Source organism: Canis lupus, chromosome 3, assembly GCF_048164855.1.
Source record: "Canis lupus baileyi chromosome 3, mCanLup2.hap1, whole genome shotgun sequence".
NCBI lineage: Eukaryota > Metazoa > Chordata > Mammalia > Carnivora > Canidae > Canis > Canis lupus.
This window is the reverse complement of record NC_132840.1, coordinates 83,140,641-83,155,678: the sequence shown is the minus strand read 5'-3', so window position 1 is coordinate 83,155,678 and position 15,038 is coordinate 83,140,641. Positions and strand designations below refer to the sequence as shown.

Here is a 15,038-nt window from a genome sequence, read left to right as displayed (position 1 = left end):
AGTTCCGTCCCATATAATTATTTCCTTCTCCTTAGGAAATAATCACATTTCACCTCAGGTTTACAGAGAAAAATCAAAAGCCTGAGCAGGTGACTGGTTGGTAGATATCCTGCTTTCTGACCGCCTTTCGCCTTTCGGGGACCTGATTCTACAGAGAGCTTTGCCTCTCCAGACCCCTTGCCTGGGTTAAATGGGGCTCCATTGAGAAAGTCAAGAAATGTGAATTCATGAATATTCACATATTCAGTAGAAAGTAAATCTAATGCATCAGCGGAGGATGAGACACCTTATCCCACTGAGCTAACTAAGTCTCAGCTACCGCCCCATTACTTAACTCTCCGTGGCTGAGTTAAATTTAATTGAAGGATAATTTGAAGGATAGAAAATAAAGCGTGATTTGGTGTTACCCCAGCCAGTAGCAATATTTGCTTTTCCACCTAGACCGAAGAGCCTGTCCTAGAGGCTGCCTCCGCGGTGTCAGGGGCTAGTGGCATACTGCCTTTTTTTCCAGCTTTCCCGGCCTTGACCACACCCCCCAATTTAAGGAGGCAGCTCTATTAGGAACATTATGGTCTTTGCATCCTCTATAGCCATCGAGCGGAGGATTCCCGCAGGTAGTTGGAAAGAGACCACAGACATTGAGGGAACCTCACTCAGGACCTTTCCTTCACCCAGTCTCTCCGGCAAAGTAGTAAGTGAAGTGTGAGTTTCTGCCTAAAACTTTGCTATTTTCCTTCTCCTTTCCCTTTTCCCTTTTATTTTATTATTATTATTCCTTTTTTTTTTTTTTTTTTGGTTTCATTCCGGGGAATTAAACAGCAAATTGATGGGGACTTTCAGGATACCAGCGGGTTTTCTCTTCCTCTTTTCACATTTTTCTAGATTTTCCATTCAATTACTTAATAACAATTTTCAAAAATATTTCTTTCACATTCTTAAAATAGTCTGAAATCAAGAGTGCTTCACTCTTTTCCCTGCTTTATAGAAGCAAAAATCACACACGTTTTAGACACTCACAGCTTACTTGTCAGAAACTCGGAATTTTCTTCGCATATTGGAGCAGTTCCAAAGAAATAAAGCTGTAGTTAAACATAGAATTCCTCTTTTTTTTTCCGCTTTCACTCCTAGCAAGCCTATTGCTTTTTTTTTCTTTCTTTCCTTTTTTTAATTTTTTTTTTTTTTTTTTTTTTTTTGCCTAGCAGCTTAATGAATTATTATAGAGAGGAAATTGCTACAGGTTTGGATCTTGTAAGCCAGACCAGCCAGGTTTTTCTGTTTGTTTGTTTGTTTGTTTGTTTGTTTGTTTGTTTTCGGGGGGTGCTTTCCCCTGTTTTGTGACTCCTCGTTCTCCAATATTCTCCTGTTTTGGGGGCTGTAGTTGAGAAAAGGGGAATCTTGAAGTCTGGGAGGCATCTCTTCCCTCCACCGCAGAGCTAGACTTCAGGGGCACTGCCATGGAACGGTAGGGGGTGTGAATGGCTATTTCCCTGCATTCGCTGATTTTTATCCTGCGATGCCACTTTGTGGCTTCTCATCTGCTGTTAAAAAGTCCCTGTTACCCCCACCCCTTAAAGTAGCATTTTACGTGAACAAAGTGTTCCAAAAGATTCTGGATGACTGAGATCAAGGCATTCACTTGTAGCTTTTCCTTACTGCCTTTTGGGTAAGATACGTGTTTTTAAACCATTTTCCCCCTTACTTCTTAACCATTACTGGGCAACTGAAAAGAGAGATATTGGCTAAACAACAGTAAAAACAGACTCGAAAATCATAATTCTGGCAGTTCCATTTGATTTGTAAAATGACTGACAATTTGACTCTTCATCGGTTGTGGCTCTGGGTTGCTCTGGGTTGCACCGCCTCCTTATTACTAAAAAGAAAACCTTTTGCTACTGCGGGCATGGGCTATGCGTGGAGGGTTGCTGGGCGCCCACTGTTGCTATTGAGATTCTTACTTACCTGTTCCTGAATGGAGGGAACGGACAGCTAATGAGTTAATGTCTGCAAAGTGCTTTGAAGATGAAAAGCCCTTTTCATGTGTTCAGTATTGTAGTTATTAATATTAATATTTGAAGAAGCATGCTGCTTCTAATTGTAAATCAACAACTTCCATCCTTGCCAGCTCAGTAGTGAAAAAACAAACAGTCAAAGCAGCCACACAGCCTCTTCCGTCCTGGTTCCGCTGCTGAGGACGAGGGAGGCAGAGAGTCTGATTACAGAGAGGGCATCTTTGCCTTACAGGCTCCTTGCAGCGACGTGCTAGTGGGTAGAGGCGCCACGAGGTCCAAGAGTAGAGCCCGGAAGAAGGTGGGTAAAAGGTGTTCTCCTTCCACACCTGGTCATCTGTGACCATGAACTGGTTGAGAGCATGGACCTGGGCCAATTGCCTGCCTCGGATTATAATGCGGTTCAAAGATGAGTAGGGTCAGAACTGGAATCAGTGCTGGATTTGGAGTCAAGAAAGTGGATACGCATTTGGGTTCTATTAGGGATTGGCTTGGTAACTGAGCAGAGGTATTGAACCTGACTGTGCCTTCTTTTCTTCATCCCTAAAACGTGAATGATGATTTGTGCCCCACCTATTCCACAAGGATGAGAGAATAGGAGTAAACAGGATAAAGAGTAAAAGTGCCAATCTGGTTGAGGAACAGTCTGAAATAATATTGTAACAAATTGGGTGTATGGGTGCAGGTCCCTAGGGGAGAGTGAGGCAGAAGACAACCAAATGGGAGGGAAACAAATAATTGGCATTGATATTCCTCTCTTTGATTACACCCAGAGCCTCAGTGTACAACTGAATTTCTCACTAATAATTCCATTTCTGCTACTCCTCCTGTTTTTATTTATTGATGAACAGATCTGTTTTCCACAGCAACTCTCCTTTTCTAATTACCCATCGAAAATTCCCATGTCTTCATCAAGCACCTGAAGGAAGGGTTACATCTCAGAAGCTGAGACCATCCCCCACCCTTGGTTTTCTTTCTTTCTATATGGAAATTTAAAAGTATTTGGTATTTGAGCAAACTTAATGTGGTATGCAGCAATTTAGTGGCATTGGAAGCAAATTTTGTGAGTTTTCAATCTGGGGAAGTGCTGGTATGAAAACAACTCATTTTATGCCTCTTCTTCTCGTTTGTCCCTGCTCTACTGGAAATTCAGCTTTAGGGAACTCCACCTTTTAATCTTGGGGACTCTCTGGGTATCATACCTGGCTTCCTCCACTCTACCTGGGAAAGGATGATAATTCCTGATATTTATCAAGCACTTGGTATGCTCTGGGGCCCTTGCTGAGTGCTTTGCACAGACTACTTCATTCAATCTATATCTCCGGACCCTTGCTGAGTGCTTTGCACAGACTACTTCATTTAATCTATATTGAAATATTTAAGGTGGGTACTCTTGTTATTCCTGTTTAACAGATGAAGACATCGAGGCTTGGTGACATGACCAGTTTAGAGGTGGGACCTGATTAGAACCACGGGAATGTGAGTCCAGACCTTGGGGCTGGCACCGGATCTCATAGGAACTTTAGTAGCTTTGAGATACTTACACGAGTTTAGGTTGGATTTTTCTGCGCGGACTCACAATTGGCTCTTATTTGGGAGAATACTGTGGATCAGGCCTCTTTTCCAAAGGGAGATCCATGGATCAACTATTCATTGTCAGAGATACTGACTATGTAGAAAAGCTATCTGGTTGACCAGATAGCAGATGTCTCCTTGAGTCTCTCTTGTGACAAGTTATCGATTGAATTTCTGTGCTGTGACCAGTCTTGTGTTGGGTAAAGTGACAGATACAGAAGGAATAATTATGGAAGTTCCATTTCTAAAATCAACATAATTTTATTTTAGGGGGCAAGATCTTGCCTAGAAAGAGGTTGAAAATAATAGACATGTCAGCGTTAAGCTATGTGACACAGTCTATGAGTATTGGGACTTCAGATGGCCAGAAATGGTGTCTAGAGCAGGGAGTGAAATACATTTCTCACCAATTTCGCTTCTCATAGAAGAAGATAGATTCGATATTCCAGTTGACCAAGGGCTGCTTCTATCCAAGAACTTAGAAGAGAATGTTTGGATAATACTTACTAGAAGGAAAGTCAAGAAGCAACCTCTTAGTGAGATGTCAAGAAAACAAACATTCTCTGTGGGGGAAATAAAATCTATAAATTTTCAACGATGTGGGAAAATAGAAGCCCCCAGAATTTAAGTCTTTTTTTGCATTTAGATCCTTTTTACTCTTCATTTTGAGATCATCTCAGGTGCATCAGAGGTTGCAAAACACAAACCAGAGAGTTTCCAAAAGACTTAGGTCCTTTAAAATTGTGAAAAAAATATACTGCAAATTAGTTTGCTTCATCATCTTTTGGTGCCTCCAGTGATCTTTAATCCAAAAGGATTCCTGTCAATGGGGAGAGAACAGCGACACTAGTTTCTTGAGATTAGTTAGAGGCTAAGTAACTAAAACTACAGGTTCTTAGGAAAGGCAAGAAGCCTTGTTAGATGTGGCCATCGTCTGGCATGTGGCTTGAGAGACAGGGACAGGTCCCAAGCTGTACATTTCCCTGGCCAGGTTTGTATTGTAGCTCAGATAAAAATCAAACTTCTGCTCAGCCTGTTCCACAGATGTCTTCTTGCCTGTTTCTCAGTGGGCTCTGCCTCCTGAACACCTGCCTTGTTATAATCACTCATGAATTTAACCAAGTTCACCCAGAACTTCCTTGCTACTCAAAGTGTGGTCCGCTGAGCTGCAGCGTCAGCGTCACATGGGATCCTGTTGGAAATGCAGATTGTCCGGCTGTACCTCAGAGCTGCTGACTCAGGGTTTGCATTGTAACACAATTCCCAGGTGATTCTTATGCAAATCAGCTGGGGAAGCGTGGCTCTAAAGAAAAAAGCCGAAACACACAAAAAATTAAAAACACAAACAAAAACTTGCAGTGTTTCCATAGCAGCTTACTGCTTCATGAGGTTTGTATCTAGTTGCTCAGGTGTTAGTCCACAAAAGATGGACATATATTTTATTTTTATTTTTATTTTTATTTTGTTTTATTTTTATTTTTAAATATTTTATTTATTTATTCATGAAAGACACAGAGAGAAGCAGAGACACAGGCAGAGGGAGAAGCAGGCTCCATGCAGGGAGCCCGATGTGAGACTCAATCCCGGGTCTCCAGAATCAGGCCCTGAGCCAAAGGCAGATGCTCAACCACTGAGCCACCCAGGCATCCCTTGGACATTTATATCAAAAAGATGTTGGTTTAATTCGAGAAGCTACAATATTTCCCACTTTGTGCCATGCAATCTTTCAATGAGTTTGCTCCTCACTGTAAGAAAAATGCTTACTTCTTGGTTTTATGCCTAACAATGGTACAAAGAGACTACCATTCAACAGAAATTGTGGCATTCTTAACTAATGCCTACTCAACCTCTGCTTACCGAAGGGAATCCTTTTCTGATTATTTAAATACAAGTCTTTTAGAAAAAGAGGCAAGGGATTTAGGCCATCTGGGTTCTAGCTAATACCTGAATGAATAGCCTTTGCTGCTTTGGGCACTAAAAATAATAATTAATAAAAACCACTATGACTATGAATGAATGAATGCTCATTAATGCCAGTTGCTGTGACAAAATAGCAATAAATAACCACCACCACTATTTGTTGACATTTTATGTGTAAAGCACGCTACTACGTTTATTTTATCCAACCCTCTACAATGATCTTGAAAGGATGAGGATTATTATCTCCAATTTAGAGTTGAGGAAACTAAGACTTGATGAGGTTAAGAGACTTGCCCATGGCCTTATGCTCAGTAAGGAGCTACCGGCTAACTCAGTCTATAACTCCAGAGCTCTTTATCGCTGATAAACACTTAACCTCTCTGAGCTCAGCTTATTCAAATAAAAAATGGTGGGTTTGATGGATCTTTTCCAACTCCAAAATTGACTGAATTCGCAAAATCCCTCTTTCTTTAAGAAGGGCAGCAAGCTGCTTAACATTATATTCAGAAATTTGAACCTTACAATTGGGGCAGTAAAACAAATGAAACAACACCGTGAAAATCACAATCAGACATAGTCCAAGAAGTTGCTTGCTGGATTTGAGAGATCTAAGGCAGCTGGTGTCTTTTAGTTCACTTTGAAAAGGGCATTATTAAAATCTATCCCGTTCCCCTTTCATTGTTCTTGTAGTATCTACCTCCATTTATGACGTCTTTCAGTTTTGTTGAGAGCTTCTTAGGAGCCAGAACCATATCTAAATTCTAGATTATATCTAATGTGCTCCACATGCTGTGAGTTGAGAAGTAATTTTTAAAAATTCTAGGCTCTTTAGGGATTTCTTTGGCAACATCCATCGGGTTAGAGGTGACATTTGTAGTCTTGCAGACCTTCTTTGGATTTGACTTGGCCAAGAATCTCATATACCATGACCTCCGCTACATCTGTCATTGTGAAGCAGAGAGCACTTAATGTCATTTCTGTAGCTAACCCTTTTTTGTTTCTATCTCTTTAGTAAAAAAAAAAAAAACACACAAAAAAAAACCACAAAAAAACAATTTTAATTTATCTATTCAGCTATTCATAAATAACTATCATCTACATGGTGGCCAATTGTGATCATTTGCTGAGTTTCATGGTTAAATATAGAATTTGAGGAATGACGTTTGGAGACTGGGCTTGTGGACACTTTTCCTGTAAAACAGTGTACTTAAGGTTACCTTCAGTCTTCCAGAGGATGCTCCCACGTGAAGCCTGATTGACTAGAGAAAGTAGACTATGAGTTTCTGCTAAGTTACAGAGACTGGGGCTGACGTTGTGGTCATAAAATTCCTCTCATTTAAGAGCAGGCAGGTTTTCATGTATTCCCTTGATGTTTATGAGAAAGAACTCCATTCTACCCACTGTTCACAATGCCATTCCAACAGTGTGACTGGGAAGGATTTGTTTCCACGAGGAGGAAACATAAAATGGTCTACGAGGCACTCCTTATTTCCTAATTGCTATGGTACAGCAGCCTAAAACCGTCTTATACTCTCTCTCTTTTTCAGGACATATTAACGGGTTACTCCTTGAGGAAGGGCAAAACAATATACTCTGGTAATAGTATGATAACATGAATGTATTTTTAGTCTTCCAAGAAAGATTGGTTGAGCTATGTCAGAACTTGAAAGTGTTATGCTTAGTTAGGAGATGGGGGTGGTTTAGAGAAATAAGAGATGGATATGAGTCATGTTCATGCCTCTATTCAAGTAAGGCTTGGAGCACTTATTATCAGTGAAGCGGGGGAGAAACAAGACTGTGATGTTAGCTGTACCCTGAACTGCTGCTTTGTGAATCTAGGGAAGGTGGTGCATTTAGTTTAAGACACAAAAGCCAACGACCCATAAATCAGAATGCTGCCTTTATGGGTCAGGGCTGGCTACTCAAAATAAGAAGGAACATTTACTACTGTGACACTGAAATACCCAGTCAAGAAAATGAAGTTCTTACAGATTTCGGACCGAGGAAGAGAAACCACCTCTAATTCTTTGAACTGTTTCTCTTTTCTCCTTATTGCAACCACAAAGTTTGCTTGGGAAACCATCTACATACGCAAAAATTTTACTTCTTGGGAGAATTGAACTTGGTAGCTTTTGTTACAACTGCAAGATTAAAGGAGAGATCTACCAAAATGATTTGAAAAATACCAATGAACTACTCATGAGAGTTAAGAGAGAAAAATGATACAAAACATAGATAAACTTGTCAATCTGGTACATTCATTAGTTTAAAGAAAAGTATGATTCTGCTTGAAGTTAACATTAAAGAAGTGTAACCTAAGGGTTGCATATGGACACATGTCATCATAGGTGATGGCTCTTTTTTGTTCCAGAGATATCCTCATTCTCTTGGATATACTCAGGCCCTGAGACAAACTGATGCCCATTCTAACTCCATTTTATGGACGGGTTCTTTCATTCAATTAACAAACACATTGCATATAAAAAGGCAGTCCCTCCAGGTTTTAGGGACAGAAATAGACATCTATACTGGAAGTACTCTGAATCAAATAACAAATACCAAAGTAGGGCACATTGTTACAGTGAATCCCATGGCCGAGGGTAGAGAGTGCCCATCTAACTGCCTGGGAGGTTCAGGCAAAGCTTCTGAAAGAGGTGATGCCCACACTGAGTCTTTAAAAACAGATTTTTCATGGCATTGATAAAGAAGAAACTCAAACTACTCATTGGAGATTCAAGGTGTTGCCTTGATGACATGGATGGCAACGTTTTTAGTTTGGCAAAGGTTGTCATTTTGCTTTAAATGGATAGTCCTTTTGGAACTCAAGCTCTTTTTCTCCTGCAGTTTAAGCCAAAGTGTGTCTTTTTAATACCAATGAAGGGGAATCCTAAATTTTTGATATGAGGAGAGATCCTAATTGCAAAATCTATTTAAATTCTGCACAGCAAATTACCTTATCTATGGGTCATAGCCTTATTCCACAGTTGAATCCTCCACGTGCCATCTTTATACCTAGCAAACATTGTAGTCATGATTCCTGACCTATGAAGTTAACAGGAAAGACAGGAGGGTAAGGTCAAATTTAGAACACCATGCCATTGTTGGTGGCTGTATAGTTTTGGCTTCTCTGTTATAGAAGGCAGTTGGCATACATTCTTTGTCCCAACAATACCTCTTGTAGGTATTTAATGAGAAGAGAAAATATTTTAGGAACTTTTATCATGACAAGGAGTTGGGGACAAATTAATTATACGGTAATAAGAGGCTCATTAAGAAAAGAATAACGCATACATAGAATAGAATACTCGATAGCCATAAACTTTGGAATGTAGAGTTATATTTCTTGACATAGAAAAATGTTCATAGCAAATGTCAAATGTCAATGAAAAAAGCAGATAAAATAGCATGCAGATAATTATATCATGAAGGTAAAATTATGATCATATGTATGTGTTATATCTGCATTTGGAAAGACACATTAGAAAAGACCCAGAGGAATGTTGAACAGAGCATTAGTATAGTCACCTCTAGATGGTGGGATTTTGGGTGATTTTGGCATTCATTTTAGACATTTCTGTATTTTTATTATAATTTCTTCAATAAATACATATTATTTTGTCAAGAACAATCATTTTCGGAAAAAAAAAAAAGTGTTTAAGTGTAGTTTACTATTTCCCTAAAGGCATAGTGTTTCCTTGAAGAGCACATAACCCAAAATGAAAAACTGGCTGATGTCACAGTGTTCATCTAGAAATGCAGCCAAGCAGGGGCAGAGTTGATGTGAACTGGATTCGGATTTTGTGAAGGCTTCATCTCTTTGGGATTTCCAGCTCCTGCTCCTTGGCCTGACACGCTCCCCAGCCTCTCTGCACCCTGGGCATCACTCATGCTGCCCTGGGGGGGTCTGGGTGAAAGGCAGCCTCAGCCTGCAGGTCCGGCCCAGTCATTACACTTGTTGAAGAGGGTAGAAAGTTCCAGAAGCAGTCCATAGCATGCTTTTACCAAGAATAGCTCTCCCCAGAGTCCCATAGAAAAATGTTCAAAGTCCATTATTGGACTGATACACCCGCATAAACTAAATTGTTATCTTTTCTGTCCTCTGCACAGATTGAGCATTTTTTAATCTGGAAAATTCAGGAGAGTGAGGAGAGAAAAGTCCAGGAGAAGGTAGCTGAAGACCTAGTGTCAGATCTCAGCCTGGTTGGTTTACGGCATTGCCTGTGTCCTACTCCTTATCTGTAAAAATAAAAGGGGGGGGGCTTAAATGAGATAAAAGATGTGTACAAGTTTTCTAATTTAGCTCCTAGAGTCATTAAGTATCTGTGTGTCCATCTACAAGTGCGGGCGCAGGGCAGGGGTACAGAGTGAAGACTCGGCCAAAATCCTTGCCCTGGGGGGGCTGAAATTCTAATGGGCTGTGAGTGGTGAGACGACAGCTAAGTGTCCTATGGGGTAACAGAAAACGCTTCTGTGATAAGGTGACATTAATAGCGAATGCTTGGAAATGGATCATGCAAGAAACCTTTCTTTTTTAAAAAAAAATATTTATTTGAGAGAGGGAGAGAGTGCACGGGAGATGGGGGAGAGGGGAGAAGGGGGAGGGGAAGCAGATTCCCCGATGAGCAGGGGCCCCCCACTCCTGGAGTTCCATCTCACAACCCTCCTGAGCCGAAACCAAGTGTCGGACACTCAGCCGACTGAGCCACGCAGCAACTACCCCCCCAAACCTATTATTTCAAGTGGATCTTTTAATTTTTAATTTTTTATTCGTTTTTAAAGATTTTATGTATTTATTCATGAGAGACACAGAGAGAGAGAGAGAGAGAGAGAGAGAGAGGCAGAAACACAGGCAGAGGGAGAAGCAGGCTCCCTGACGTGTGATCTCAGGTCTCCAGGATCACGCCCTGGGCCAAGGGCAGCGGCTGAACCGCTGAGCCACCCGGGCTGCCCAAGTGGATCTTTTTAATCCAGATATTTGATCTCTTCAGATTCTCTGATTTGAGAACCAAATGTATATCTGATCCGCTTTACATTTTCAGTCTTGTGAGACCAAGTTGTTCTTTCATTTACTAATTAAAAAAAATAATGAATTTGCTTATACCCCCCCTAGTCTGTCTTAAAGTCTGGAGACACAAAAATGAAAAAGGCACAGTGCCTGCCTTCAGAGAGCGCAGAGTCGAGCGGCAGAGGCAAACAGCAACAGGTGTTTGTAAAACACCGCCTATGCCCAGTGATAGAAACACAGGCCGGGATTGCAGAGCAAGGGCAGCCAGCCCCGGCTGGGCAGAAGGGTAGGGCAGGGGGGTCCTGGCAGCCAGGGCTTTTCAGATGAGCCCCAGGGCCCCAGCAGAAGCGGGTAGATGGCTGAGGAGCAGGGGGGCGGAAGGGCATTTCCATCAGAGGTGATCACATGCGAAGGGCAGGGAAGCCAGAACCTGCCCCCGAGAGCCCAGGGCGAGTTCCACATTATAGGAGCAGAGGCGGGGTGGCATGCAGGGAGCATGAGGCCCCAGGGCTGGGAGCACTGCTCCTGGAGTCCAGGGCAGCATCAGACACATTAATCTGCTGCTCAGCCATTGCTGGTGCCATTCGAGAAAAAATGATCTCAGCCCTTCACAGCTCTGTTATCAGGTGTTCAGATCATTTCTGCATTCCGACAGGCCTGTGGATGCTTCGAGGCTGCAGAGCAGATCTTAAATCACACCCGTTATTTTGTATTTAGGTAATAAACGTTTATAATGCCAAGACGAAGAAAGCTGGTCCAGCTGATGCTTAAGGTTATGTGGGAGAGAATTCTCTTTGGCCAACAAGTCAAAAAAAAAAAAAAAAAAAAGTATCACCCAGACACTTCTTTTGCTTTTTCTGAAAGGGTTTTATGTCCCAAGCAGCTGTTCTATGTCACAATCTACAAGTGGAAAAAAGGGTGAGTTCTTTTTTTCTTTCTCCAAAAAATAATACAGCAGTAATCCATTCCTGTCCCAGAGTTATTTCCTGAGATGAGAGCCCTCGAGTGCCCTGGCAACTCCCTCTTTTCAGCTTCCTCCCTGGGCGAAGGGCTTTTCCCCAAGGGAAGTGTCATTCATATAACGCAGCCGCAGGAATCCAGCCCTACACGGAATGCACCATATGTGAGGCCATAGGTTTCCTCCCTCACTCTGTCAATTGGAAAGAGAAAACATATTTCCACTGAACCTTTCCCCAAGCCCTGTTGCTATGAGGAGTGCTGTCTGGCTGGCAGATTGAAACTCTTGATGCCCTGGAGCTGGGCCCGCTTCAGGACAGGGCTGCCACTTCCAAATCTTTTTTATTCCAAATATATAAACGAAATAGGAGTTCAGAAGAGTAAAGGTCTTTGTTGCTTGTGGAGTATAGAGATGATCCATATGGCCATGTGGTCACACCTCTCACTGGGCCATCTTCCATGATTTCCCATTCCCCACACCCAACAGAAGGGACTGCTTATTTTTTTCCGTATTGTTGGTACTCTGTTCATCACATTCTATTATAGTTATAGGTAAGTCTGTCTTTTCCACTGCCTGAAGGTAGACACTGTCTTTTCCTGCCTTATTCGGAGTCAGAGAGAATGTTAAGGTCCATGAAGTCAGAGATCTTTGTTTACCAGAGAGTCCCAAATGCACAGAACAGTGCCCAGCACATGGCAGCTATTTGCTGAGTGGATGAGCAACTTTCCAACAAAAGGCCTTCACTGTGTTTGTTGAATGAATGATTGAGGTCTGTGATGACTCAGGGGATCTGTGGGACCTTTTCGGAGGACGTCGGGGAGGGCTTAAAGGAACAACCCGGTGCTCCCATACCTGACATTTTCCAAAGGTCAAGGCTGCCCTGGAGGGAAGACCAAAGGTACCCCAGGGAATCTGATCATGGTTAATCCATTCTCAGGATGACATACTCTGTGTTGTTGACTTGTAAGCCTCATCCATGAGTAGATCAAAAACTTTCAACTGGGGATGTATAGATTGATAATGATTCCTTAGGACTTCCGTGTCCAATTTCAAGATTAAAGGTAAGGAGTGTTTTGGTAGGAAGGGAACGTTGAACTCATTGAGACTATCTTCACGACACATGGTCAGGCCCAGTCCTTGTTGACCTAGGTTGTATGTACCTTATTCTTTCATGCTCAGGGCCCAGCACAGTCTGATATGCGATAGCTGCTCATTATTTTGAGACATGAGCTCTGAACAGGTGATACTGATGGATACTGATTTTAACAATGTCCTTGGACTAACAGACTTTGATCCTTTTCTCTTCAGCTTCAACACTAGTGGTTCTTCCAGGGGCCATTTTGCTGCCATGGAGATCAGTTCCCCAGAAAAACATGGGAACAGCATGTTGATTAACATAGCCTAGCTTCTCTTAGTTATTTTATTTTTTTAAATTAATATTATTTTGCCTGCATTTACTTTTGGAGAAAATGCATCATAAGAAAAGTAAAGTTTTCATGAAAAACAAGAAGCACAGTTCTGGGATAAGGTGTGTCTGCAGCTTCCTGATCTCAACCCTGCGGCATCAGCTGCTCTGTGATTGTGTCCTTAGTAGGTATAATTTTATATTGCTCAGCCAGTTTAACTATATTGTTTAAATTCATTTAATATGAAGGGAGATCTGCTCATTGGCTGTCAACTGAATGAAGACAGTGAACCCAAAACCACAGATTGAACATAGGACATAGAATACTCATTTTTCCCTTGAAATGTGTCAGTGGCTTCACATATTAGCAAGAATAAAGGAAAAGACAAATGCAGCCTGGAAATAATCAAGTTAAAACTAAAATGTCCCTTCTTTTTTTTTTTTTTTAAGTTTTTATTTATGTATTTGAGAGAGTGCGAGAGCATAAGGAGGGGAGGGGCAAGGGAGAGGGTGACTCCCCCCTGAACAGGGACCCCAGATGAGGGGCTCCATCCCAGGACCCTGAGATCATGACCTGAGCCGAAGGCAGATGCTTAACTGACTGAGCCACCTGGTCGCCCCTAAAACATCACTTCTTAACAATAGGAATCTGGCCTTCAAATGCTGTGCCTCGAAACTGAATCTTCTAAGTCACACAAGAAAGACTTTTTTCAGTGTATAATATTGAATTTATTAAAGTGTGTGAACTAATGCACATTAGGAAGCATTTATATCAACAGAAATGTTTGATACATAAATGATTTTCCTGATAACCGACAGCCAGCTGGAAAATCCCTGCAGCCAGAACGTTCCTCAAGCGTTCTTGACATTCAGATTTTAAGTTTGGATAACAGCTCCGGGCAAGAATTATTTCATAGTGTTTCTCCTTTTGTTCCAGATGAATAATGTCCAATCCCCTTTTGCAGGGCTTCTCTCTGTTTATCTGTGTCTTGGGGTCCTGGTTGACGGGTCTCTTCAGTCACGTTTTCCATCCTTCTTCCCCTCAGACCTTTCTTTATTTACTCTTTCATCAAATTTATACCACACCTGTGTGCTGAGCGCACCTGCTCCGTGCCAGGCCTGGTTGGGGTGGAGGGAGGGTGATGGGTGGATGGGGATGTTCCTCAAAATGACACGTAAGACCTGATCCTTGTCCAGAAACCCTACAAAAGGGTCTTTTTGTAGATGCTTCTACTGGTTCATGACTGCAGCTCACAGAGGCTGCCACTATCGCTGCTACTTTGGAGGAAAGAGGCTGGCTCTCTCTGCCCATTCTCTGTGTGCCAGGATCCATTACTTTGTCTTTCTGAATTTTCACTTCCTTTCCTGTAGCATGAAGAGGTGAACGCTAGGGACACCTGGGTGACTCTTGATTTCGGCTCAGGTCATGATCTTGGGGTCGTGAGATGCAGCCCCAGGTCAGGCTCTGTGTGGAGCCTGCTTAAGCTTCTCTCTCTTGCCCCTTTCCCCCACCTCTAAAAAAAAAAAAAAAAAAAAAAAAGAATATTAAAAAAAAGGAGAGGTGAACTCTGTGGTTCCTAGGAGACACCCAGTTCTCAGATTCGAACCCACTGGGGTTTCTAGTGCACACACTGGTGCATCCAGTGGCTCAGCGAAGGCTTTCTCCCACGCAGGTGCTGAAGTTGAGGATGAGCTACTTTGTGGATTCTGCAGCCAGTGGCCCTGCCCCTTATTCAGCAGTGCGGCCCGCCGTGGTGGTAAGTGGGGCCCCTTCCCTGCTCTCCTCTTGCCCACCCTGCCTCTCCTGTCTTGCCCTTGCCTCCCACTTCCTGACCTCTCCTGGACAAAGAAGCCCAGACCCGACTCCGGGGTTGGAATCAGCCTTGAATCTTTTGGAGGAGCTAAAATGTGAGATTATCTGTCTTTTTATCAGCACATAAAGTAAAAATCCAAGACTGATGGATTTGCTGAGAAAGATTTTTTTTAGTATGTTTGAGTTTCACAGAAAATGACTCAAACATGATTAATGGTTAAAGCCAGGTGATTTTTCACTGCTCAGTTCACTTGGCGAAGATTTTTCCCACCTTGATATTCTTTAGACTTATTCTAACATAGTTAAACTTCTTTCGAGCCTCATACATAAGAGCTAAATAATACAAGCCTTCTAAT

The 15,038-nt window shown here is 42.1% G+C and overlaps 1 protein-coding gene across 5 annotated transcripts in view; it reads left to right on the top strand.

The window, feature by feature from the left end:
• The first annotated feature begins 558 nt into the window (after positions 1–558).
• Positions 559–15,038, top strand: part of ETS1 (ETS proto-oncogene 1, transcription factor) — a 130,981-nt gene continuing 116,501 nt past the window's right edge. For 3 of the 5 annotated variants that reach the window (XM_072822668.1, XM_072822671.1, XM_072822667.1), the window contains exons 1-2: positions 559–691; positions 14,543–14,626. In XM_072822668.1, the coding sequence (XP_072678769.1) occupies positions 569–691; positions 14,543–14,626 (207 nt within the window). In that variant the 5' untranslated portion in view covers positions 559–568. Of the gene's footprint in view, positions 703–14,542; positions 14,627–15,038 lie in introns of all 5 variants that reach the window. The other 2 variants (XM_072822669.1, XM_072822670.1) reach the window with 2 other exon arrangements.